Source organism: Pteropus medius, unplaced genomic scaffold (genome assembly GCF_902729225.1).
Source record: "Pteropus medius unplaced genomic scaffold, Ma_sr-lr_union100, whole genome shotgun sequence".
Classification (NCBI taxonomy): Eukaryota; Metazoa; Chordata; class Mammalia; order Chiroptera; family Pteropodidae; genus Pteropus; species Pteropus medius.
The window spans coordinates 8,483,953-8,508,334 of NW_024342644.1; the positions used below are offsets into that span (position 1 = coordinate 8,483,953).

At 46.9% G+C, this 24,382-nt stretch overlaps 1 protein-coding gene across 4 annotated transcripts in view; it reads right to left on the bottom strand.

Moving 5' to 3' along the window:
• Positions 1-4,870: 4,870 nt before the first annotated feature.
• The window catches only part of SAMD4A (sterile alpha motif domain containing 4A), a 90,656-nt gene continuing 71,144 nt past the window's right edge, over positions 4,871-24,382 (bottom strand). For 2 of the 4 annotated variants that reach the window (XM_039866576.1, XM_039866575.1), the window contains 2 exons: positions 14,784-14,867; positions 4,871-9,318 (listed from right to left, as the gene is read on the bottom strand). In XM_039866576.1, coding sequence (XP_039722510.1) covers positions 9,290-9,318; positions 14,784-14,867 — 113 coding nt within the window. In that variant the 3' untranslated portion in view covers positions 4,871-9,289. Of the gene's footprint in view, positions 9,319-14,783; positions 14,868-22,828; positions 22,956-24,297; positions 24,381-24,382 lie in introns of all 4 variants that reach the window. The other 2 variants (XM_039866572.1, XM_039866573.1) reach the window with 2 other exon arrangements.

The following is a 24,382-nucleotide window of genomic DNA, read 5'->3' on the forward strand; positions in this document are numbered from 1 at the left end:
AAAATATTTAAAAATTGGTGATAATCGGAATTGCTGAGAGTGTAGGAAATAAAACATGGTCATCCATTGTGGCTGGAAGTATAAATCTATGGAAGGCGACTTGGGAAAAACTGGGAAAATGACAAATAATACCTGTGATGTAAGTGGGCCTTGTCCAATCAGTCGACGGTCTTAAGAGCCAAAACTGAGGTTTCTGGGAGAAGCAGAAATTCTGCCTCAAGATTGAAGCATCATCGGCTCCTGCCTGAGTTTCCAGCCTGCTGGCCTGCCCTATAGACTTCAGACTTGCCCCCCACCCCAATCGAGTGATTCCTTAAAATGTTTCTGTCTTTCTTTCTCTCATGTATATGTATATTTAATGGTGTTTCTCTGGAGAACACTGACTGATATCATACCCTTTAATCCAGCAATCACACTTTCTCACTGTGGGCACCCTTGAGAAATGACCCACATACAATTTATTTCATCATAGCCTTGTTTGTAATAGCAAGAGCGAAGGCAACCTGAGTGTCCGTCAGCGAGGGGCTGGTTAAGAAGTCACATTAATCCACAGACCGGAGGACTGTGTAGCCATCCAAAAATATGAGGCAATAGTATAGAATAGTTTCCAAAACTGATTTAAATGAAAAAAGAAAAGTACCACATCATAAAGAACAGTGTGCATGCTATGTTCTTTCATGTGTAAAAAGGGAGAAAATATATCAGTGTTTGTAAATGTATAAAATATCCCTTGGGAGTAACACCAAAAACTAACACTGAAAGTCTCCAGGAAGGGGCATGGGGTGGCTGGCTCATTGGACAGGAGGGAAACGTTTCATCATGTGGCCTTTGGTTTCACAAAACAAACAAACAAACAAACCCTACATCCGATCATACTGCTGGCAGGCAGGGCAGCTATGGTCCTCAAGGCAGAGTCCTTATAACCCTGCCGCTGCCTCCATCCCGTCCCTAGCCCTGATCCCCCACCACTTCCCATTCTCTGCATTCTCCATTCCAGTTCTATATTTACTTATTTCAGTTCCTCAAACTCACATGTTCTCTCATGCCTCAAATCTGGAATGACTCTGAGGGCCTCTCCAAGAGCTCTTGCTTGTCCTCAGTGTTGTTCCCTTTCTTCAGAGGGACCTGGCAACTTGGCTGCTGGGGAGGAGTTCAGCAGTCCCTACGCTCCCTCCTGCCCTCTTATGGACACCCTGACTCCTAGGCTCCTGTCATTCACTGTAACTGGACTCACCTACCATTTCTAGAAGGAACTTGGCACTGTGTCTTGCAAGGTGTCCTCTGTCCCCAGACATGGAGCTGGTCAGCATCCAGTCCTCAGGAAATCCTATTGTATGAGGAAGACAGCAAGCCTGGGGCCTGCCCCCTTGGGTCTTTACTGGAGAGATAGTTGGATATGATCTCTTTAGAAGCACACATCGATAGGTGCAGTGAACTGCAGGTGAATGACAGCTTGGATTCTGTCTTAGGAGAGCAAAGTAGTATAAAGTTAGGCGATGAAGCAATCTGGACCCTGAGCACAGGAACGGAAGAAAGTAGGTAGCGTGTGTGCTCGCGAATTTCGCAACGGATGAGGGAAATGATTCGTCATGTATGCAATTTATTTCTCTCATGCACAATTTGCTGTCTTTGTACATAGTCCACCTTAGATGAGTAACAGGGTCAACGGTCAATGCTAAAAGGGACTTGTGTATGGGTGAATCCATGTTTCACCATTTTTCCAGTGAACGGATCTGGGATAAACATAACGGAAAGCAAAGCTATGAGGTCCAATTGGACAGATTTGATTGTGGGGTTTTGTAGGTTCGTCAGACTTCACTCTGGAGCCCGTTAGAATTTATGACATGGAAAACTGGAACTATCTCCCAAGGACATTGGCACAAATAGAGACACCCAGTCCAAACTGTGGTCTCCACAGAGGGGTTTAACTGGAACTTCTGGGCTGTCTCGAGTTCCATCAGCTCTGGTGGGACTGTTTCACTCACCAAAGCTCCGACTTTGTTTCTCCTGGATTGGACTTAAAAAAATAAAACCTCAAAGAACTGTGGAACACACTATTTAAAAGCATGCATCCTGAGTGAAGCATAAACACAAAGCTGTCTTTTTATAAAGTTTGAGCTTTATAAGGTTGCCAAAATGTTTCTCCGTTGGTTTTAAAAATTGAAGTAGAAACCACTTAAGAGTGAAAAATATTCCATGGAGGAAATTCTCAGACACTGAATTCTCAGGTTTACATTACAGAGAAGTTAGTGTCCATGCACCAGAGCCCCAGGGGCAAGGCTGGTTGAAGGCAGCCACTGAGCCAGGGTGACGCCTGTCAAAGATCATCTGCTCTCTTGGAGTTCTTTAGCAGTGACTGAGGTGTCGCGCTTCAGTTTTGCCAAAGTTTCCCGTTTTCACAGTCACCCGTATTTCTACCACCTCACATCCCCAAATGTGTGTAGACAGACAGACAGACGAACAGACACACACACACACACACACACACACACACACACCGAAACAGATTCCATTCTTTGTCCATCTGGGACAGAAACCAAGACTGTGGAGTGTGAAGACCATGGTGTCAGAGTTGCCATGGAAACAATACTCTTTCGTCTGTCCCATTTCCAAAGACTAAGTTCGGGCTCTATCTTCCCACCCCTAGTCCCATTACTTGCTAGACTCCCCTCTTCCTTCCCTTCCAACATGTCCCCTTTCTCAGCTCTTTCAGCTCTTAGAAACGACGAGTGAACGCAGCACTCACCATCCTTGGGCCAGCTTCTAGGCATTCCTCAGACCAGATAGTTACACCTCCATTGCATTGCGGGCAAATCCCCTGGCCTGGGCGAGGGGATTTCTATCGTTTCATCCTGAGTGTAACCTCCCAGACTGATTTTGCAGGCTGATCCTAGAGCTTAGGGAGCTATAACGGGGTTATTTTATAGCGATCTGACAGAATGATTTTGTCTGTTGACTCTAGTACAATATTAGGGGCATTTAATTTTTTCTTTTACTTTTATTGTATTTTACAAAAGATTTGGATCATGTAGGTTAGAAAGAAACGATACCACCACAAGCGGAATTCACAGATGGTTTGAGAAGCACCGAGGGAGCTAGGGCATCCCGCAGCTACTATTGAGGATCCAGAGGCTGAAGTGCCCAGGGAAGGATGAGTTCTCAGTGACTGTGATGTGTGAATGGAAAATAGGAAATGGAAGTACTCGTAGAAGCCAATGGACAGTGTCTGTGAGATCGGTGCTGGAGTGTGATATGCTAGCATTGCTCAGTGGGAAAGAGGAAGTGGACAAAATCCGAGCTGCCACACTGTGCTTCTGGGTGGGCCGGCTCCTCCCTGACTGCTCTACATCTCACTAGAGGAGGATTAGGTTCTGGTTAGGTGTGAGATTTTTGCTGTCCGCAAGGCCTCCCCTCAAACTCTGGACATAATAGTCTTGGGCAGATTGGGGATCAGGGCCACCAACAGATGTAGTAATTATTTAAGGGACCAAGCCAAGGTGCTTTCATGAGTTTGAGTTCTCTTTGTATTGGCGCCTTGGTGCCTTTCTTGTTAGCAAGGAGAGCATGAGTGAACAGAACTCACCTGTGCCCCTACAGGACCGCTGACTCAAACCTATTGCAGCCTCTTCCAAGCCAGCATACTTGGCTTTATACAGGCATTAACCATCCCTCTTTAATGGATGGAATTCAGTCTCTTTAAGGGAGGAGGGGACTGTAAGGGGGAGTCCTAAAAGCTTTACTATATGAGTAACCTCCTCTCCAGGACTGAACAGTCTGTTACAAAGCTCACTGGCAAAGAGCTACAGCTTTGTTGATCAAAATGGCTAACCAGCGCTGTTCCAGGCACCGTGCTGAGCCTTGTTCCCTTTCCTTTAATCTCACAACTCTCACATTTACCCTCATTCCACACATTTCAAAAGTGAGGCTGGGCTTTTCTTTTGTACACGGTCCCCCCTTCCTTATAGAATTCTCGGTCATACGCTCATTTGGGCTATAAGAATTTAACTTTAGGAAGAATTTCATTTAGTATCTCAGCTTATGAGGCATTTCTTCATGTTTCTAGGGACCGTTTTGGGTTTTGCGTGTCTCTTGAGTAGCTTGAGGCCAGTGAAAAGGGAGTCGCCATGTGGTCATTGTCACAATGTCAAGCTGTGGTTGCCTCAGAGAAATCTTGAGTTACTGGGTTACTAGATTTTGGTGGCAAAAACCTCTACAGTCTGTTTTCTTTGGTCTTTAATTTTTTTTTTTTTGGATTAGAGGTCTAATTACATAGATGTTGAGTAGTATAGGCCAAACCAAACCAGACTCAAGGCTCAGAGAGGGTAAGTACCTTTCCCACCATCTCACGGCCAGAGAGTACTGGAGCCAGAATTCAAATCTAGGTTATTCTCTCTAGCCATATGTTTAACTGACATTATTTAGAATATATATTAAAATATCATGCCGGAATTAGTAGTAGTAGAATGAGAGTAGACTATAGTTAAAACCCCGAGGCTCCAAGAAGGTTGCTATTCTTTATGCCGTGGTTAAGGGGTGAAATATGATTTCAAAGGCATTAAGGTGGAGAGTAAGTTATAAACAATATCATCTGCAGGGTTAGAGTTTGTATTTAGAAACATGCCCCTAAGTCAGGTGATGAATTTATTGGCTACTCTGAGTGCAAATCGAACTTCATAAAATTTTATACCTCTCTCCCTACCTATTAAGAAAAGCAGCTCCTAGTTGAAGACATAGCTTGTGTAGAATGACCAGGTGGGAATAGTTTATAGGGATGTCATGTTCGTTCTTCTTTGCTGGCTTATTTCTAAGATTCAGTTCTTGTTTTCTAATCGATCGTATTGACAAAAAGAAAAAACAACACACACACCAGTGTTACAAAACCTTGTATTAATCATTTCCCTTCACTTTCAATATAACGTTGATATGAAATATAGCCATGATTCTTAGTTACATGGGAGGAAATGAGTAATAAATACATTGTAGCAAGTTTAAGCCACAAGGGTGTTTCACTGGTAACAACATTTGAAAACTGTACACTTGCAAAGAACAGCATCTTCAAACATTAGTATATCTGTATATCAGTAAAGCTTTTACATGTAACAAACATGCTATTTCCATATATGACAAATTTAAAAAATATGCATTGCTTGGCAACATGAACTAGGCAAAAATAGTTCTTTGTTCACTAACTTTATACAGGAAAACAGGACAAAAGGCATGCATGTACAACAGGGATGCCTGCATGGGGCATGCAACAGAAGAAAGCTTTTTAAAAGTCAGCTTACATTAGGCATAAATACATGAGGATTATATATTAATAAGGGAGGAAGTCTTCTGTTTGACACTATTAACATTCCTGTTTTCTTCCTATTCCTCCCAGAGGAATACACATTCACCTTTAAGTAAAGATAAAGGAATTACAAAAAATAAAACTCACTTTGCAAACATCTCCGATGACTTGTAAAAAAAAAAAAAATCAACATTAGTGTTATCACAGCCCCATGTGCAAATTATCCTTCCGCAGGTTCTTCTTGTAATAGGCACAGCTGAGCGCCTTGGTCAGGCTGTTTCTCTGCACGCAAGCTGGAGCCGCCTGCTGCAGACATCTCCAGAGGGCCAATGAGACTGGGACCTGCTTTTCCTCCCCTCGCTGCCCTTCTGATTGCATGCCTATGCATTCGGCCCAGCTCAATCCCCCAGCCCAGGCTCTTGCTGAGATCCTAATTCTAGCCGGGGAGTGCACATTTACAAACCTTGCATCGGCAGTAGCTACAAGAGGTACAGAAGAACAAAAGAGCCGGAGAAGGCTCCCATTCCATAAAAGGCAACAAACGACACCTCAAAAGAAAACCTTGTTTCCCTCAGTGTCTTTTCAAACGAATGGGAGACAGGGGCCCAGCTGTTGCTCCAGTCCTGAGTACCAAAAAGGGACCATCAATGCTCAGGATTTGAGAGCTTGGTGCAAACAGCCGCCCTCTGCAGGCAGACCCAGCAGCGTCTAATTTGCTTGCTGGCTCCTGTTTAAAAAGTGAAACTCAAAGAGCATGTGGGGAATTAAAAAACAAAACATATCAGCAGCAATGTTTCATTTCTTGTACACAGTTAATGTGTGTCTTCCTAATGTTTCTGGTAAGAAACCACTATGAATAAAAAGCACCGATAAAACATCATACATGATAACAATATCGTAGAACACCACTGTCCCTGGGACAGTGTAGAGATGCCAAATACACACTGATTAAATCAGAACAAGGAGGGGAAAAACATGTAGTGAAATAGACTTTACTCTGAGATTTTTAATGTTCACTATTAATATAAAACAGTTGCATTTAGGGTCAATGGGTAAATACAAAAAAAGGCACTGCCGCGTTATTACTAAATATCCGACTTCACAGCCTTATGCATGCAACTGTTTGGTTCTTTTATAAATAAAATTCTTTTGTTTTAGGATTTTTAAATTGAGCCGTTTACCTGCAGTCAACACAGGACTCAAACAAGGTGGGGGCAGGCTGCTAAAATTGATCAGAACACTCAACTTAAAAAAATTAAAACACTAATAGCAAAACACAACTAAGTAGATAAATCTATACACGGTCGATGAAAAATAAGCTTTTCTTTTTTTTTTTTAAAAAAAGAATTATGTTGTTATTAATAACAGACTTTATCATGGTTACCAGCCATAGCAAGTTAATAAGTAACATACCCAAAATAATATCTCTAATAATCAGATAACCATTGTTTCTATATTCAGTGAAGGAATAAATAGAAATTCAGATTTGCAAATACTTTAAGGTCTTCCTTTTAAAGGATTCATGCTGATGTGATTGTGTTCACAATCTGTTTTCTGAACAATCCCAGTCTTTATGGATATATTGCAGCAGATCTGAATGCTTTCTCATCTCTCCATGAGACTTGTAATACCATCGATTTTTCTCCTCTTTAACTTTCTTAGCATCCAAAAACCACTTTCACAAACCCTCTGGTCTTACCTTTGGCCTTCAACATTTTTGACCTACTCTTCCTGCCTTGCATGCGATCATTCCTCCCAAATATTGCTCAAGTAACACTAAGCTTATTTAGAAAAGGGGTGTGAAGAACAAATGTTAATGGCATTTGGTTAAAAAAAATCAATTAAAAAATGCTGCCTCTTTCTGCAAGTAGATTTGCATCTTTAGAATGTAGTCACCCAAGGAGAGTTTTTTTTTTTTAAATGCAATGCATGATTTTGTAAGTTCAATCTTTCTTTGCTTGCAAAAGGCTCTCTACACAGTTAAGATGCTCCCACCTTTTTAGACCTTACAGGGACTTTAAAAGCCTTATTACAATGTCCAATGCCACCTAAGGCTGCGTTGGATGTACATTTTTAATCTTGAAGGTAAAAGAAAGTTGTTTGGGTTTCATTAAAGCCTTTTAAATCTGTATTTACTTCATTAACTTTTTTTTTTTTTTAAATAACCATAAGTGAGTACAGTGATTTTCATGGTCTGATCTTTTCAGTTTTGACTCTGACTTTGCTGGGAAAAAAAAAAAAAAAAAAAAGGCGCCAGACTTACCCATTTAATAGACAGGCCTTATACCATGTCCCTGATCTTGCCTCTGGCTGAGCATCCGTACCATCCTTTACGCAGCCCAATTTTCCAGTACAGAGCGCAACTCCTCTTGGATTTCGTCTAATACCCTCCATTGCATCGAATTCCGAAACATAGTCTTTCTTTCCCTTACAAATAGAGCCATTACTTTGTGGTAGTGTAGTTTAATCTCTCGCCCTGTAATGAGTGGCTTTATCTCCCTTCTGTGTAGATGGGTAGATCAGCCACCAGCACAGCAAATCACTGACGAACACCATATAGACAGCACCGTCGTTTCCATCATGAACGTAACCTTTTCCACATCTTTTATTGCCCACCTGGGACAGTGGGGCCAGGCAAGGGGCTGGACCTCTCATCACAGCTCTCTCTGCTACTTGCTGACTGACAACTTATACACTGTGCTGGGTCTTGCTCTCTACTTTCCTCTCAGCGGTGAGTGAGCAAAGGGGGTGCAGCCCCCAGGCTCAGATTCCTGTGGGCAAACGTACTGTAAGTGGCATTTTTAGCTCATTATTTGGGTATTAAGGCCTCTTGCAAGGAAAAAATGTCCATCTTTGCCTTTTCTCCTCCCATAGAATTTGTACTGTGTGTGTGTGTGTGTGTGTGTGTGTGTGTGTGTGTGTGTGTGTATGCATGCAGCAAGTGATAGGATGAAACACCCTGGTAGGGTGGGAAGAGGTTTCTGGGTGAGAAGCAAATCCAGCACAGAAAGGGGCCAGAGGATTCTTTTAGAATCTCTAGGTCACCTGTGAGCAAACCATAAAGGATCACATGATGCCATCCTCCTTGTCCTTGTCCTCTCCTGAGCGCTCTACCCATTCCAACACCTTCTTGTCCTTCGGATCCATCTACATGCTCTTCCCACCCACAGGTGAGAGACAGACAACTTAGGCCTACGTGACTGTATCCGTCTTCCCAAGAAGCAGAGCTTGGCAGCCATTTCAAAACACAACCCTGCTGCTCTTATAAAAATAGAGGGGAAAAAAAATGAATCCATATCGACAAATCCTTTACAAAGACCATACTATGAAGAGAAGTTCTATTCAAACTCTTTACACATTATGTACCCTTTAAAATTGTTATGTAAACAATACACAAATCGAAGTTTATCTGAAATTTTGTTGGAGGGAATCTTTCCCTTCTTGCCCCCGTTACCATATGGCCCTCTCCTGTGGCTCGATTCCAAGCAGAGGCCTCAGGGGACTCCAATGGGGTGGGGACATAAAAGCGTGAGCCGCCATCTTGCTTTGGTCACATGTATCCATGACTTCCTCCTGGGGCCAGACTAGGAAGGCAGGCTTTGTGAGAAGCTCCCAGGGCTGGGCCTTCTTCTGCCTCTCTCTTGTGTCTCTCTTATCTCTTTCATGGCGGTACTTTATTTTTTCTCCCCTGTTTCCATCTGGGAAGCCACTTGTATTTCCTCCACCCCACCCCAGTCCTGTGTTTCCCTAGAGACCCCCTCCCAACCCCACACAGCAAGCCATCCCATGACAGTAACAAATGACAGAATAACCAACCCCAGGTCTACTGATATGTTTACAAGGATGACCTACGCTCTCACAAAATCAAAACGGGAGAGGGACCAGGGAAAAAAAGGCTGCAAAGCATCTTGTAGGATTCTGTGCAACCTTGAAGATGGCTGACACTGGACCCGCAGCAGTCGATTTCACGGCCAGCGCGGTCACTCTCATCTTCAGCTTCTAGATTGTGGAGGTCCGGTCAACACCGTCTGGAGAGAAAGAAGTACATGGTGGGCACAGGTGAGCAAAAACAGTTCCATTCATGTCCACCCCAGTCCATACCATGCATGTTGGGCCTCCCAGATTGAGGACAGATAAAGGCTAAATTCATTCATTCATTCATTCACTCATTCATTCACATACCCCCACCCAACTCACTATCTGGGAAATGGATTTTTTTTTTTTTGCCAGGATCCATAATGAGCCTGGCAACCATGATGTAAAGACCTAATCCTCACCCTCTAGGTGCTTACATTCTAGTCAGAACACAGGCATGTAAACCCACAATGACGTACAAGTGGCAACTGCTATAATGGAGTATGTACCGGGCATAGCAGGAGCATGGAGGAAGGAGTGTTTAAGTAACCCTTGGAAATCACGGACAGTTTTACAGAGCTGGAAAATGACTTTTGTAGATGGTGCTGGTTGGAGAAGAAAGGAGGAGGCAGGAGGAGGGTGGGGAGGGCATACAGCTCATGCACAGGCCCGATACTGGTCATCAAATGGGGAGGCTGGGGCAGCCTGGAGGTTTAGGATGAAGGCTAGGGGAATGGAGGAGTGGCAGGACATGAGGCTGGACAGCCAGGTAGGGGCCACAATGGACATGCAGGTGGACCTGTCTAGCTCACGTCCTTCTTTTCTGGAGCATCTCCCTCCCACCCCGAATATCTGCTGAAAGACTGGGGATGACGTAGTTGTGACTCTGACCCCTGGTCACGACTGAGCAGACCAGGGCGATGCATCTGACCCAAACTGATCCAGATTCTCTCTCCAAGAATCTGACTGGGGGCAGAGACACCATAGTTAGATGTTGTGGGCATCGGGAACTGAAAGATCCTGTGGAAGTGGGAGTGTGCTGAGGCTACCCAAGATGTGCCACGTCTGTGTTGTTGAGAATCGGTAAAACTGGGCTAAAGAGGAAGTGGGGGACATGTATGCCAGAGATGAGAGGCCATGAGTGAGACTGATTGCAGAGGGACCCAAAGGCTGTCTGATCCCTTTTTGGTTTTCTGCTTACACATGGGACTGTAGGAAAGTCCCTAGAATCAGCCATAAGGGTCTTGTGTACTATGAATAGGTGCTTAGACATCGGTGATTAGAGAATTATAAACAGTAGAGTTGCCAGATCTGACTTTAGAATGGTTTTCCTGGCAAGGCTGGTAGTAGGAGGACCAGTTAAGAGTCCCCTACAATGGTCCATGCGAGAGCTGACAAGAGCTTATCAGTGAGCAGAGAGAGAAGCATGGATTAGCCATCACAGGAGGCAAAAATGACTGTGTTCAGTGACCACTACATGAAGGCCATGTTACAAACCTGGTCTACCAGATGGAGCATCTAGATTCACCAGGTAGAACTCAGGTGTGAGAAGGGAGTGGTGGTGTGCTCCAGAGAAAGCTGGAAAACCTAAGTGATATGGAGGAGTGCTGAGACCATTGCAGGGTCTTCTGGCTTCCTCATGGGTGATGCCAGGCTGGCGTCTTGCCAGCAGGGACTTGGAGGAGAAAGGTTTCTTAATTGAGAATTTGATTAAGACCATTGCGGGTTCACATGAAAAACTTTAGTATAATATCACCACCAAGATACTAACATTGATACAATTTACCCATTTTATATTTAGATTTCTCCAGTTTTATTTATATGCATGTGTCATGTGTGTGTGTGTGTGTGTGTGTGTGTGTGTGTGTGTGTGTGTGTGAAGTTCTATACAAATTTTGGAGATACTATCCCTAAAAAAGCAAAAGCCCCCTAAGATTATCTGTGACATCAGAGCATCAATTAATCTTATGTGAACTTATAATCAGTAACCTCTCCCTACCCTCTGTGGGTGTCAACCTGAGCTGCTTTTGGTGGCTCTGCAGTGGTAACTGGTCATGGGAGAACAGTAGGTGTGTGTATGTGTGCACACACATGTATGCACGGGGTGGGAGTGGAGAGGTCACTCCCTCATCTGTAGAAGGCGGTTCACATGGGGCTCACTGGCCCACTCATTAATGCCAACCCTTCATAGTTTTGTAGAAGTGGGATGCTAGAAACCTGAAAATCTCAACTAACTCAACCCTAAGTCACATTTTCATGGAATTCCAACCTCCAAGGGTGAGGGTAGGGAAATGACCAACAGGTAAGTCCGGACTCACCATTTACAGTTGTGCAAGTTGTGCACTGAACAATCCCAAGGGGTCCCATTCACATGTAACCATCATAGGTTTTACAGTTATAGATTTACAGTTATGACAAATTTCAGATAAATGGCAGAACAGCATCTTGAGGAAATGGAGCAATTTTCTAACATGCACAAAGTCTCCAATATCAGCTAGAAGTGGAACTGCAAGTAAGACCCAAGAAGGAGTAAGGAGGGAAAGTGAGAAGGAATGGCAAGGGGGACATGTGAAGCATGAATCCTGGACCATCGGAGAGTGAACTGAGCATTCCTCTTCATGGTATGATTCACTACAGACTCCACTCTGCCAGGAGGAGACTCATTTTTGTATTCGTGGGTATTCCTGCCCATATAACCTAGCCACAGGAGGAAAATAACTACTAGGTCTGGCACCGAGTCTTCCTAAACACCCTGGGCCACCAGTTAGGAGCGAACTCAACAGAGCCTTACATGAGACTCACAAACCAAGATGGCAGAGATAACCCACCCCCAGGGCTTCCTCATGGGTTCTGTTGGAGGGACCTGCAGGAGGGAAAAGAAGAGATAAAAAGGGAAGGCCAAAGAGAAAAGTGGCTTAAGACCGGTACCAAGAGGGCAGCAGTTAGTGGAGGAGACGGAGAGAGCAGACATGTCAGCACAAAAGTGTGGGCCCCCCAAGGCCTGGGGCGCGTGGACCAGCTGCATGAGAATGGCCATCCTGGGATGTGGTGTCCCAGGAAATCAGACTCTCTCTCCTGCCTTTCCTGAGACACAAGTAGAGGAATCTTTTTCACTCTGCTTTCCTCTCCCTAGTCATTTGTCTTTCTGTAAAATGACTTCATTCATTGGCATTCTGTCCCCAGCAAGGTCATTTTCCTTGGCACCTGGAAGGGGTAGACAGGCAGAGAGGTGCTGTCTAGTGGGAGAGCACAATGTCACTGTGCCCAGCTGGGCCACCCTGAACTTAATTTGCATTCTCTGCTCAGGAAATTGCTTACGAGGCTTCCCACCAGAGAGGATTATTGAGAAAAAAACAGAGCAATCAAAAGGCTTAGGAGATTAATAAGACGAAAACATTAGCAAAAACATATCGGTTCAGAGAGGTTTGCTGTAAATACAGGAGAATGGGCTAAAAAAATGAAGTCTTTTGAATGGAAACCTCTTTTTAACAAAGAGCATTTGGCATTCTTGCTAATAATGATGATAATGTTAGTACTTAGTAGTTTGATAAGAGCTTCCAACATGCCAATTATCTGAGCAATATCAAGCCCAGGGGGAAAAGGCCAGTTCTCCTTGCTGACTCGCAAAGGCAGGGAGAGCTCCTCACAGAGCCAGCCCCTGTCAGGTGAGAGGGAGATGTAGCTGCCTACCGTGGGCTGAGCTTGGCATGACTCAAGGTCGATGAGTGTGTGTGTGTGTGCGGGGGGTGGGGGGGCCATTTTTTGAAAAAAAAAATGATATATAACTTGCACATCACAAATTTCACCCCTTTAAAGTGTACAGTTCAGTAAGTTTTAGCATGTTCACAGAGTCATGCAATCATCACCATGATCTAATTCCAGAATATTTTCGTCACCCCCAAAAGAAATCTTGTACCCATTAGCAGTCACTCTCCGCTCCCACCACCCTCCAACCCCTGACAACCACTAATCTACACTTGCTGTCTTTACAGATTTGCCTATCCTGAAAATTTTATAAAATCATAAATGGAATCATATACTGTGTGGTCTTTTGTGTCTGGCTTCTTTCATTCAGCATATTATTTTCCAGGTTTATCCATGGTACAGTATGTATCAGTACCTCATTCCTTTTTAAGGCTGAATGATTCCACTGTATGGCTTACACTACGTTTGGTTCACCCGTATTTGTCTGTCGATTGACCTTTGGGTTGTTTCTCATTACTCGTTAGGAGTTCATTACTCATGAGCGAGCTGACCCAATCTTCTCAGTTAGCCGGAGAAGGGGAGCTAGTGGTACCTCTCCCCAGGTATACCAGGGATAGATCAATGATGCAAAGTTTCTAGGATCTGAATAGCCGAGGAAGAGAACAGAGTTTGCAAATGGAGTTCCTGGAACCCTGGGGTGGTCACAGAAGGTGCTGTGCACTCCCACCGTCTGTTTGGCCAGCAGCCGAGAGGGCCTTCAGCTAGCTCCCTCTGTCATCGAGTGGAGCCGTCCTCTGGGCTGTGGAGAGCCTCGCACAGGCAAAGTCAGGTGGGTGGGGTCCCAGCCTTCCAAGTCTGCTGCATGCAGAGCATTTATCTGCCTCAAATTTGGTTTCGCGATAAGATTGTGTTTGGAGAGACTAAAAATCTAAAAATCTCTGGTCAGAAAGACAACACTTTCTGAAACAGTAGCTGATGGCGGTCTCTCTCCCCACCGCTGCCAGATAGCACAAATTTTGGCTCGAGGGATGCTGTTGGCCCGTCCCTGGGGTGGGTGAGCGCATCCAGCCTGGAGAGGGCTGTTGGGAAGGGTCACAGCAGGCCTCTCTGGATCTCCGTGACTCAGAGCCTCCCCGGACGCTGGCAGGAAGGAGTGGACATCTCTCCCTTGCCGGCCAAAGGGAGAGATGGGATCTCTCCCATCCCCAGGGCTGGCAGTGAGTCCAGGATGGAGAAAGGCACCCAATTTAGTACGAGGAGGGCACTGAAAGCCTCCTGGGGCTGTTGCGACAATACAGGGCTTCAGACCAAAGTCCTGCCTGCCTCTAGGAGCTCCTCATGGGGTCAGGGCCTTGCACACCAGAGGCACATCCAACTAGACAGTCCCTGTCACACTGCAAAGGACACCTCAGATTGCTTGGGGCTGCGGGCATTGTGGAAGCCATTTGGAACAGGGAGATATAAAAACAAGGAGGATTTTTGTTTCAAAAATTTTGTTTTTAGAGCAAGTCGGGATATGCTTGGACCAGACTAGGGGATCTAGTGCCGAAAGGGAAAGAATCCAAGGCTGTGGGGGATCTTCCCGCTCAAAGCCACGTTTTCTGTTCCTGACCTCTTCGGCTCCCTCATTTGGCTGGGATAACCACTCCAGTGTACACTGGGGGTGGAACCTCTGGGGACAGAGGGACAATCTCAGTCTCCAGGTCCCCCTGACTCACCTCCCAGGAGAGGAAGAGGAGCAGGGTGCTGTGGGCCGCTCGGTGTGCTGTGGCTTGATGCGGGTCCAGTAGCACCTGAAGCCACTCTCTCCCTGTCTCCTGCCTTCCCCTGCTTGTGCTCTGCCCACCCTCCAAGTTACTGCCGGAATGTAGACAGCAGACGGCTGGTGCTCCCAGCCTCGCATGTGCAGTAACATGCGAGGATGACGACTCACCTCCCAGAGCGTGCTCGGTCATACTGAGGCACAAGGACTCCAGCCTGTTATTGATGTCAGGTTCAGTCACAGGAAGCTGGAATTCTGCAGGGGACAAAGAGTTATATTGGTGACAGGGATTCTAAGAACAAAGAGAAAGTATGCACAGTGCCACATGGCTCCACCTGTCAGGGTGAGGGTCTGTCGTGCCTCCTGGGGAGGACTTGGGAGGACTGTCAGGGTCAGAACGGAGGGCACATTACACCCAGGTTCAACCAACCTCTAAGTCAAACTCACTGTGAACATGGGAGGCTGGAAGAAAACTGGTGACTAAAAATAGCTGGTCATAGTCATAGTCTGCCAGTCCTCCGCTCACAATCGTCCAGTGGCTTCCCATCAGAGGTATGCCAACCTCCTGCCATGGCCTGCAAGATCTCACACAGTCTTGGCCCCTTGTTACTTTCCTGCCCTTGTACAGCTCTCCTCTCCTTCAGTCGGCCCCTTGTCCTCTTCTACCCCAGAGGCCTTTGCTCTGTTCTTCCCTCTGCCCACATGTTGGCCCCTGGACATTTCCACGACTCTCCCTCTATCTGCCATCCTGTCCCTCGTTCTACTGTCTCCTTAGAAAGGCCTTTCTGTTCATCGTATATGAATGGATCTTTTCTGCCCCCATCCTTTTCTTCCGTTTTATTTTTCTTCATAACCGTTGCAACATCTGACACATCATGTATTTATTTGCTGCTTCCCCCCAGCTGAATGTGGTTTCATTGGCACAGGACTTGGCTCTGCTCCTGGAGCCTAGATTGAGCCTGGTACATTTCTGCTAGAGCAGGGAATGAAAACCACAGCATGGAGAGTGCCTCTTCTGAGTCCAAGACTGTGCTGGGCACCCATTTCCCAAGTGGGGCTCAGAGAGGCCGAGTGACCTGTAAAGCTTAGCCAGCTAACACGGAGTTGGGACAAGAACCCACATGGCTCTGACCCCAGAGCCAGTGCTCTGCTACATGTCACAGCAACTGTGGGTGCCTGTCAATACTTATCGTCAGGCACTTAGCAGGAGGGCTGAAATGTGTGCTCTGCGGGTTCCCACCGTCCAGGACAATGCTGTGTGCATTTCAACCACAAAGCTCCCTCTGCCATCCGAATGCTCCCTGTCTCCCCAGGCTCCAGTCACTCCTCCTCCTCCGAGTGGCAGACAGCCCCTTGAGGCCCCTTCCTCTGTCCTACTGGGGCCCCCACTGTTGGCCTCTCCCTGGTCCCTCATACCGCAGAGCTCTTAAATGTCCTTGAATAGCTTGAAAGTGCCTTGCAGACAGTGACAATGCTTTCATACTTCTCACATACTTCCCATAATATCCTGCCATGGCCTTCTGCACACCTGATACATGTCTGCTGAGGGAGAACAAATGGAGCAATAGAAGGAAACTGACAGCTAAGAATTGTGAAGTCTGACGGGGAGGCGGCAGGAAAAACATCTGCAGTGGGAGTGCCAGAGAAGTCTCAGCACTGCCACTGCCTCCATATGTGACCCTGGGAAGCTGTTCTCTTCTTTGGGTCTTAGCTCTTCTATCTGTGAAATAAGAGTCTTGTGTCCCAAACTTCAGGCCGTTTCGTTGCTCCTTCACATTTCCACCAGGGGGCGCTCGGGGCGGGGGCGGGTTAGAGATTACTAATGAGGTTGGTGGTTTGGTGAGACAGGAAGTTGAAACCAATGACTAAACCAAAGTATTTGTTTTTCTTGATTAGTTATACATTTAAATATATATTTTTTGCAATCTGTGTTCCCCATTACTAGCTCATTCAGAGGCAGATGTTGTTTCTGTTATTTAAAATTCTCAAAGAGAGAGTTGGCAAAATGGATCAATATAAAAGGCACTGCGGAGCTGACACAAGTTCCAGCATCAATGGGTCTGAAGGACAATTGTGCCAGTAGACACGAGTAGACAGAGGCCGACTGGGCTTCCAGGGAAGCTGAGCAGGAGAATGCAAGGGTCTCCCCACCCCCACCCACTGGTTGCTCTCACAGTAGGGTTGGGGCAATTAGACAATCCAGAGGGAAGAAGAGTATTTTAGTATTTTCATCCATTCATGTGAAAATCATATGCATGCAAAAATTAGCAGCCTTCAGGGTGTGAAATCTATAAAAGAGAAACACAATTTTATATATAGCCAGTTAGCAAATATGAAAAAAAAAACAAAAAAACCCTGAGCAATTATAGCCATCCATATGCTCATTGTAAAATTTAGTTTACTCTCTAGCACTTCCCTTTAAACAAACACTGTGGAGAGATTTGGATAAATAAAGATGCTCGACATTTGGAGAAAAGTGTTTCAGCTGCAGGATTTCTTGCCAACACGCAGCAAAATGCCATTTTCCAAGCCTGGGATCGCGTGTTCCAAAAAGGGGGCTGAGAAACGTGGGGCGCTCTGCTCCAGAATCTCCAAACCTTAGTGGCTGCTCTTTTAGGTTGAAAGTTGTCATGCTTGCCTTTTATCCTCCAGATCTTCCCTCTGGTGTGCAGGGGAGTCATGACCCCTGCCTCTCTCAGAACGGCTCTGAAAAATTGTAAGTCTTGGGAGAAACCCATATGTTCATACTCCTGAGTTTCCTAATAGTGTGACTTTTTAATTCTGTATTTGATAAAAACAGATCTGCGGCATCTCCTCCCATGTACAAGACCAGCTGGGTAGACAACAGTTTCTATCTCAGGCTAGGGGCATTAGGCCACGTGTGGCTTGGTGGGCAGAGCTCTCAAAGCCCCAGAGGGGTGGGGTAGCTCCCACCCCTCAGGCCCACAGTACCCACCAGGCCAGTTCTTGCCATGGCTCCTGTAACCCAAAAGACTCATTGCAGTTACCCTGGGCCACCAGCTGTAATGGACCAGGCAGACGTACTTTCCAGTTTTCACTAAAGAAAAAGGCTCTATAACTGAGCCTTCTCTGCTCTTGCCCAGAGCAGGCAGAGCAGGCCCGTTTCTTCAGCTCACGTGCCATCTTTGAATATTAGAAATGCTTCCTTTCACCATCAGATCATTCCAGGATTTAGTGAGGCTCTTCAATTCTAGGATGCCCAGGGTCTAGGCTGACTTGGGACTTTTTACTTGTGCCTTTTCAGAAGTCCCATAAGTACAGAGCCTAGTGCTCAGGCCCAGTGTCAAGAAGATTCTTGAAGGGAGTGGCTGCCCATCCCTATGAGGTATTGCTGCAGGGTCTATATGGGGGCCTCCCCATGCGGCTTTTCCTTGGCAGAAACAGGCCATTCCTGCTGAGTTTCATGTCTGTGGCACCCAAAGTGCAAGTCTGCATCTCTCTCAAGGCACTGAGGACTTTAGAATAAGAGACGGGTTGGGTATTTTAGGAAAAACTTTTGGAACTGCACTTTGCCAATGAAAACTGAGGCTACTCTGTTGAATAATGAGAAAAGCTTTATAATCTGGTTAACTAAGAAGTGGATTCGCAGAAAGAGATATCAGGAAAGACAGGCTGAGGACGGGGAGTGGGATCTGGACCACTGTGATGAAGAGGATAAGGAAGAAAGGGAGACAAAGCAGGGAACCAAGAAGAAAGAGAGGGGGAATGGTAACAAAAGGAAAAGAGATCGGTGTGGGCAGGCAAATGGAGTTGGCACGGCAGGCAAGCCGCCGATCACAGAAAGGTCAAGGCTGGTGCCAGAGGAACATGAGTAACGAGTCGCATCCCTAAATCTGTTATGGGGCCAAGGCTTTTCTCTGGTGGCCTCATTCCTTAACCTGCAGAAGTTAAGTTCTGCAGAAATCTTCTGGGACTCTCACTTTCATGAAAAAATGTACTATCATGCCCCAAGTTGGTCTCTTTAAACTTGACTCTCAGATGCAGCGGGGGCACAGGCCCGGCTAGGTTCTTGGCTGTAATATATTGACTCATTTACCAACCTTTCTACCCATTATATGCCAGTCCTGAGCAGGGCTGTTCGCTTTGCTTACTAGATGGCAAGGAGCACATGTTTATCAAGAACTTCGGGTGGGTTCCTATTCTGGTCTCTGCCTCTGCATATTAGCCTCCTCCATTGCCCTAGGATCCAGTGCACGGATGGTACCCTCCTTCTCCCTACTCTTTGGAAAGGCAGTTCTCTGAAAGGAATCAGGAAAACAGTCACGCTAAGGAGGAAATGAATGATAACAGCCTCAAGCACTGTGCTCCCAGGTGTGCAGCATTCTAATGGTGGAAGAATTCCAATCTTGAACTGGTGCCTAAGGGACGTTTGCTGTGAACAGGTATGTCATACCATAAAATGCTGCCATGGAAGCTACCGCCTTAGCTATTTTACATCTGGGTAGTCCAGTACCAAAGGTAGTTTGCACATGGTTTTGTGCAAGGGAAGCTGTTAAGATCCCCAGAACACGGCCCTGTGAGATTGCCAGCCTGCCCTGCCCCATACTTTTCCTTTGAAGCCGGCTTCTGGTCCCCTCTGCCTTTTCCCTGTCAGGCCTTCCAGGTGGCCAGGAGCCTGCGGCTTCCCAGTGCTGCTGCAGGGCTGCTCCTAATTCCTCTGGACCCCAAGGGTGGCTGAGCCTGGGTCAGCAGGAACAGATCTGCTTCCAGGATAAGGTATCATTCTGCAAACAGTTTCCAAACTAATTTTCCAGTTGGGAAAACATTCTGCCTCTCCAAGGGACGTGACCATCTTGCCAGCCGCCACACTTGTTTTGAACTTCAAGTCACCCCCCTGGTGGGTGTATCAGATCCCGTCACTCTCGCTCGTGCAGGACCAGCTAGCTTAGTGTTTCTTACTCATCCCAGGGGCCGGTGAGAGGCAACAATCATCCGTAGCTCTCCTGGCTTGTCCTGGGAGACATCTAAAACCTGTCCAGGTGGGAATAAAGTGAAAAACTACTCCTGACATGCCTCCAAGGGGCCAGAGTCTGTAAATTCAGGAGAGGGATGTGTCTAGCAAATTTGACCGAGGCGACTGATCAAATGATACACAACTTGGGGGCTGGTTCTAGCCCCCAGCCTTTTCTATAGTCTTTGGAGATATTTAAAGTCTTCCATCATCTTAATGGAATTTTTTTTAAGTCAACAGAATAAAAGCTCCATTAGGATGCATTGTACTCTTCAAGGTTTGCCCGTATGGTTTAAAATGGATGCTCTGAAGACATCGCATGGCAAGGAGGAAACCACTATGCTATAATGTGACACAATTCTCTGCGTATTTAATTTCAGGATTGGTCATGCATTTTATGTTCACTATTACTACTGCTTGTGTAAGAATGAAAGCCACTTTCTGCCCTTCTGATCGGATACTTATTACCATCTAAGCTACCGCTATATACTTGCCTAGCCAACCGGGATGCGCTGCCTTGAGGGGAGAGGCCCATCTGCAGAGGGGACATGTATGGCTCACCTCTCAGACCTCGTGTCTTGAGGATGGGCCTTCATCTGGGCCCGGCTGTGGCAGTTAGAGGGGCTGCCCTGTGAAGGAAGATGCCTTCTTGGGAAGAAGAAGGACTTCCGACAGTGACTTGTGGTCTCGAAAACCAGTGTCTCATCTGCAAGGGCTGGGATGCACTTGGGCTCTGGGCAACGGCTGGGAGGGGCATCCCTGTGCTGGCAGCAGCGACTTTCTGCAGCCTCCATTCCCTTCAGCGAGGGATCCTGGCCATGGCTGTGCCCTGCCTCGCCCTTCCTGACCACGTCCTAGGAAGAGCCACCCAGCCTGGCTTGAGTCTGCTGGGCAGGCGTAGCCCCTCCTGAGTGCTCGCCAGTGTATTTGTGATCGGGAAATATGGAGTAGCTCTGTCTGCGTGTCTTGGCAGTTACTAGAAATGCTGTGATTCATTAGAGCCTTGCTGGAAGTGGGTTTGTAATGCTTGGGCGAGAGGCTAGTGAAAAAACTCCAAGGATTCCAGATTCGAAGTTCAGTATGCAAAGAACATGATTAGGGACTTGCAGGTAACTACCAGGAAAACTAAAATGAACTGTTATAAGTAGCTGCCTCTGGGAGATGGGACTGTGGGCCAGGAGGGGGCGGTGAGGGGGACAGTCACTTTTCCTTATGAGCCCTTCTGTATTATTTGATTCTTTAACTACGGGAACAAGAGGCTTCATGGGAAGATCTTAGGGTCATAGTTGTCCTGAGCATGAGCCATTTGCTCAGCACTGCTGGACCACAGAGGGTTGAGGTGGTGGGTGGACAAAGGTGCAGATGGAGGATTTATATCAATGGACCTAAAGAGTCCCATACCAGGGATAGCCCTTCTCTCCCCGGTGGGCCTGGTCTTCCCGGTTAAGCCAGGAACAAAGAGGAGGACTAAGGACTTGGAAGACAGGTGCAGAAAGGGGAAAAGAGGTTAGAAAGAACAGGGAAGGCTACACACATGTTAGGATTGAAGGAGTGTGGTCGGCTCTGCTAGGGCTCCCCTGAGGCAATAAGATGGCTGGGCTGCAGTCCCAGGACTGAATCAGGGTGGGGTAGTCATTCAAGGTTAAAGATCTTGTGCCCCGGATATCTTTAAGTCTTTTCCAGAGTCTCTTTTATTGGGAGTGGATTATACGATATTCTATAAGATAACAGAAGTTGGGATTAAAGAACCCAAGGAGAAGTCTTCACCACCCCCAAATTTTATCAACTATTTCTTCCTGGGAAGAAAAACAGCTATAAGATCAAATTGGAGAAAAGGAGCTTTAGCACAAAAGTGTGCTAGAAGAATTCTAGAAGTCAAGAAGCAACTTTGAATAAGCATCTGGGCCACACGGACGTCCCTTCTTCTCTGGACACACCTTCCCCAATGGTGGCTGCTCACAGCCCTCCTCCTGTTCCTCCTCCTCCTCAGTGGCCGCCCCTCGAGTCCTGCCTCCCCTGCACTGCTCCAGGCACACGCTTGCCTGACCCTCTGCTCAAAATCTCCCACCGATTCCCCACTGAGAGCCGCCAAGGTCCAAGCTCCTTGGCCTGAGATTGAGTCCCCACCACTGGCAACAATCTTTTTAACTCGTTTGGTCCGCCTGCTGCTGCTGCAGCCTGACCTTTCGGCCCAGCCGCGGCTCCTGGGATTCACCACGGCCCTCGGTACCGCTGCAGTCTCGCTCCTTTGATCCTTCTGTGTGCAACCCACCCTGCTCTGTCCACCTCTTCACACTCTGTGCCCTGAAGCTCAGCTCCAATTCTAAGAACCTTCCTTTCCCACCCCAGGCCCGTGAGATTTTCCCTCCTTAAACTCCTATAGACTTATTGCACAGTGTGTCTACTGCCTAGGGTGGGCATTTTCCCACAGGTGCACATGTCTGGTCTGCCTGTCTAGAGCAGGGTTCCCCAACTCCCAGGCCGCAGACTGGTACCAGTCTTCATCTGTATTTGCAGCTGCTCCCCAGCACTAGCATCACTGCCTTAGCTCCACCTCAGATCATCAGGCATTAGATTCTCATAGGCACACCAGTCGCTAGGTAGGTGCAGTAATTGCCTGTGTGGCTTTGTGTTACTCGTGGAATCTAAGAGGTCACTGTCTGCATAGAGAAGGGGCACCATTATTTGTTGGCTGTACATAATTCTGGCTACCCTGTTTTAGGGGGCATGGTGAAAGGTGAAATCGACTTGAAAATGCACCAAGCTGCTCTTTAATCAAGTAAAGGAAAGATGGCTGGTCCAACAGTCATGTTTGCAAGACACTCCCAAACCAGTGGTAAGTCTCTTAGCGTCAACACTGTCAAGTTTTCTCTTTCTCTGTCTCACTCTACACATCCCCCAGCCCCCATGACACATGGCACCCCTCCCATCTTCCTCCCATAGCCCTCCAGTGATATCTCTGGTTTAATCAATCCAGAAATATATCTAGTATCAAAAATATCCTTGTCAGATTGCAACGACTCTGGGGCTCCTTGTGCTGGCTTCCAGCCAACCAGCCGCTATTCATGCTGGCAAGGCACAGTTTAAAAAAGGAAAGACTTCTATAAGCTCACAAGAATGCGTGGTGACAGTCGAGGCTAAGCACTTTCCGGCTGGGTTCACCGGGGCATCTATTTTGGTGCCCTGGCCTCCCCTCTAGGGCAAGGGGAGAGAGGAGAGGGAGAGATCAAGCGCAGGGCCTCACCTGGCTGCTGGAACATCAGCATATTTTGTGGAGAAGTGTGCACAGGAAGCGAGCGGGTCCTTTGGACTGAGCTGTGGGTGCGGCTTGGCATGCTGTTGCTGCCCCCGGGGTTGGCAAACCAGAGGTTCTAGCGAGAAACACAAAAGGGGACCTCATTAGTCTGGATGCTCTAGGGTGGGGGATGGGGAGCAGGACCCGCAGCCAGAATTCAGAAGACAAATACCCCAGAGAGAATTCTCTACTAACTTCTGGAAAAGGACTTGCAGGCCAGTGCTACTCATACTGATAGGGAGGCAATTTACATTCCATTCATTTTATTCACCCCTCAAGCCCCAAGTCCTCAGCCCCAGGTCCCTCACTAGACTTCAGTTTAATTTCGACTCCTCTCTTCCTCACTGTCTCTAAAAACGTTTTTATCTTTTTCGTTGCCTTTGCTTTTCCTATCACTTTTCTTGGAAATGGGGGGAGTTCTATAAATGTTTGCAACAAAGTGGGCCAACTGTTCCAAGGCTCTCATTTGATTTTCTTTTTGAGATTCTTATAATTTACTACAAAGCGAGGGGGAGAGAAAAGAACTTAGTTGGCAGTGAGCTGGCACAACTGAGCTTGTGTGTTTATTATTATGCAGGTTTCCCAGGGGAGACTTCCTCTTGAACTGATCTGGGGGCTGCCCACAATGGTCAGAAAGTGGGGCTTTCTAATACCCTGTGCTGCTTCCCCTGGGGAGCAAATCTCGCCTGTCTTGCCTGGAGCTGGGTTTTGTTGTTGTTTTTAAACACCAATGTGTCATCCCTAAATTTCTCATGACAACCCAGAGCTTGAGACTCGCTTGTGTCCTTCCCATCCCAGCCCCAACCTGCAGAGCCCCACAAAGCTGGAGGCACACAGATGGAAGGCATTGGGTTGGGGGGCAGGGCTAGGAGGGTGCAGAGCTGTGGGACAGATGCCAGCTCTAAATTACCCAGTGAGAACCTCTGGGAAGCCTGGCCTTGACTGACAGAATGTTTCAACTCTCCCTCTGACAGCCTTTCTCAGGCTTTTTCCTGTGGATTCTCCACCATAGCTGGGACCATGACAGAGGAACTATTTGCCACAGACAAAAAGGCTAAGGAAAGCTCCTTAGATGCTCTGGTTCCTCTGGAATCCGGAGCCGGGAGGTGGTGAGGTCTGCTGAGGCAGGTCAAGAATGGAGGCAAATAATAAACAGATCTTGCCTTTCTTCCTAAAGGCATCTCTGTACAGGGCCCCCCAAATTAAAGTGGTCCCAGGGGCATCCTAAGCAATAACCCATGAGGCCAGGTGCAGCCAGTGCAAACAGTGCTGGTTACCATTGAGCGCAGGAACAACTGTCTCTGTGCTCAGCCTCCCCTGGCCTCTGCCTTCACCTTAAGGTCATGAGGTGAGGGAACATCTTGAAGCCTCCAGCCCTGAGCTTGGCTGCACACCCCCTTCCCTGGGGCGGAACGAACCTGTCTTCCTTGTTTCATGATGGTGGGGTTGGCTGCGGTGTTGCGCTGGGTGGAGCTGACGAACCCACTGGTGCCCAAGAGGCCT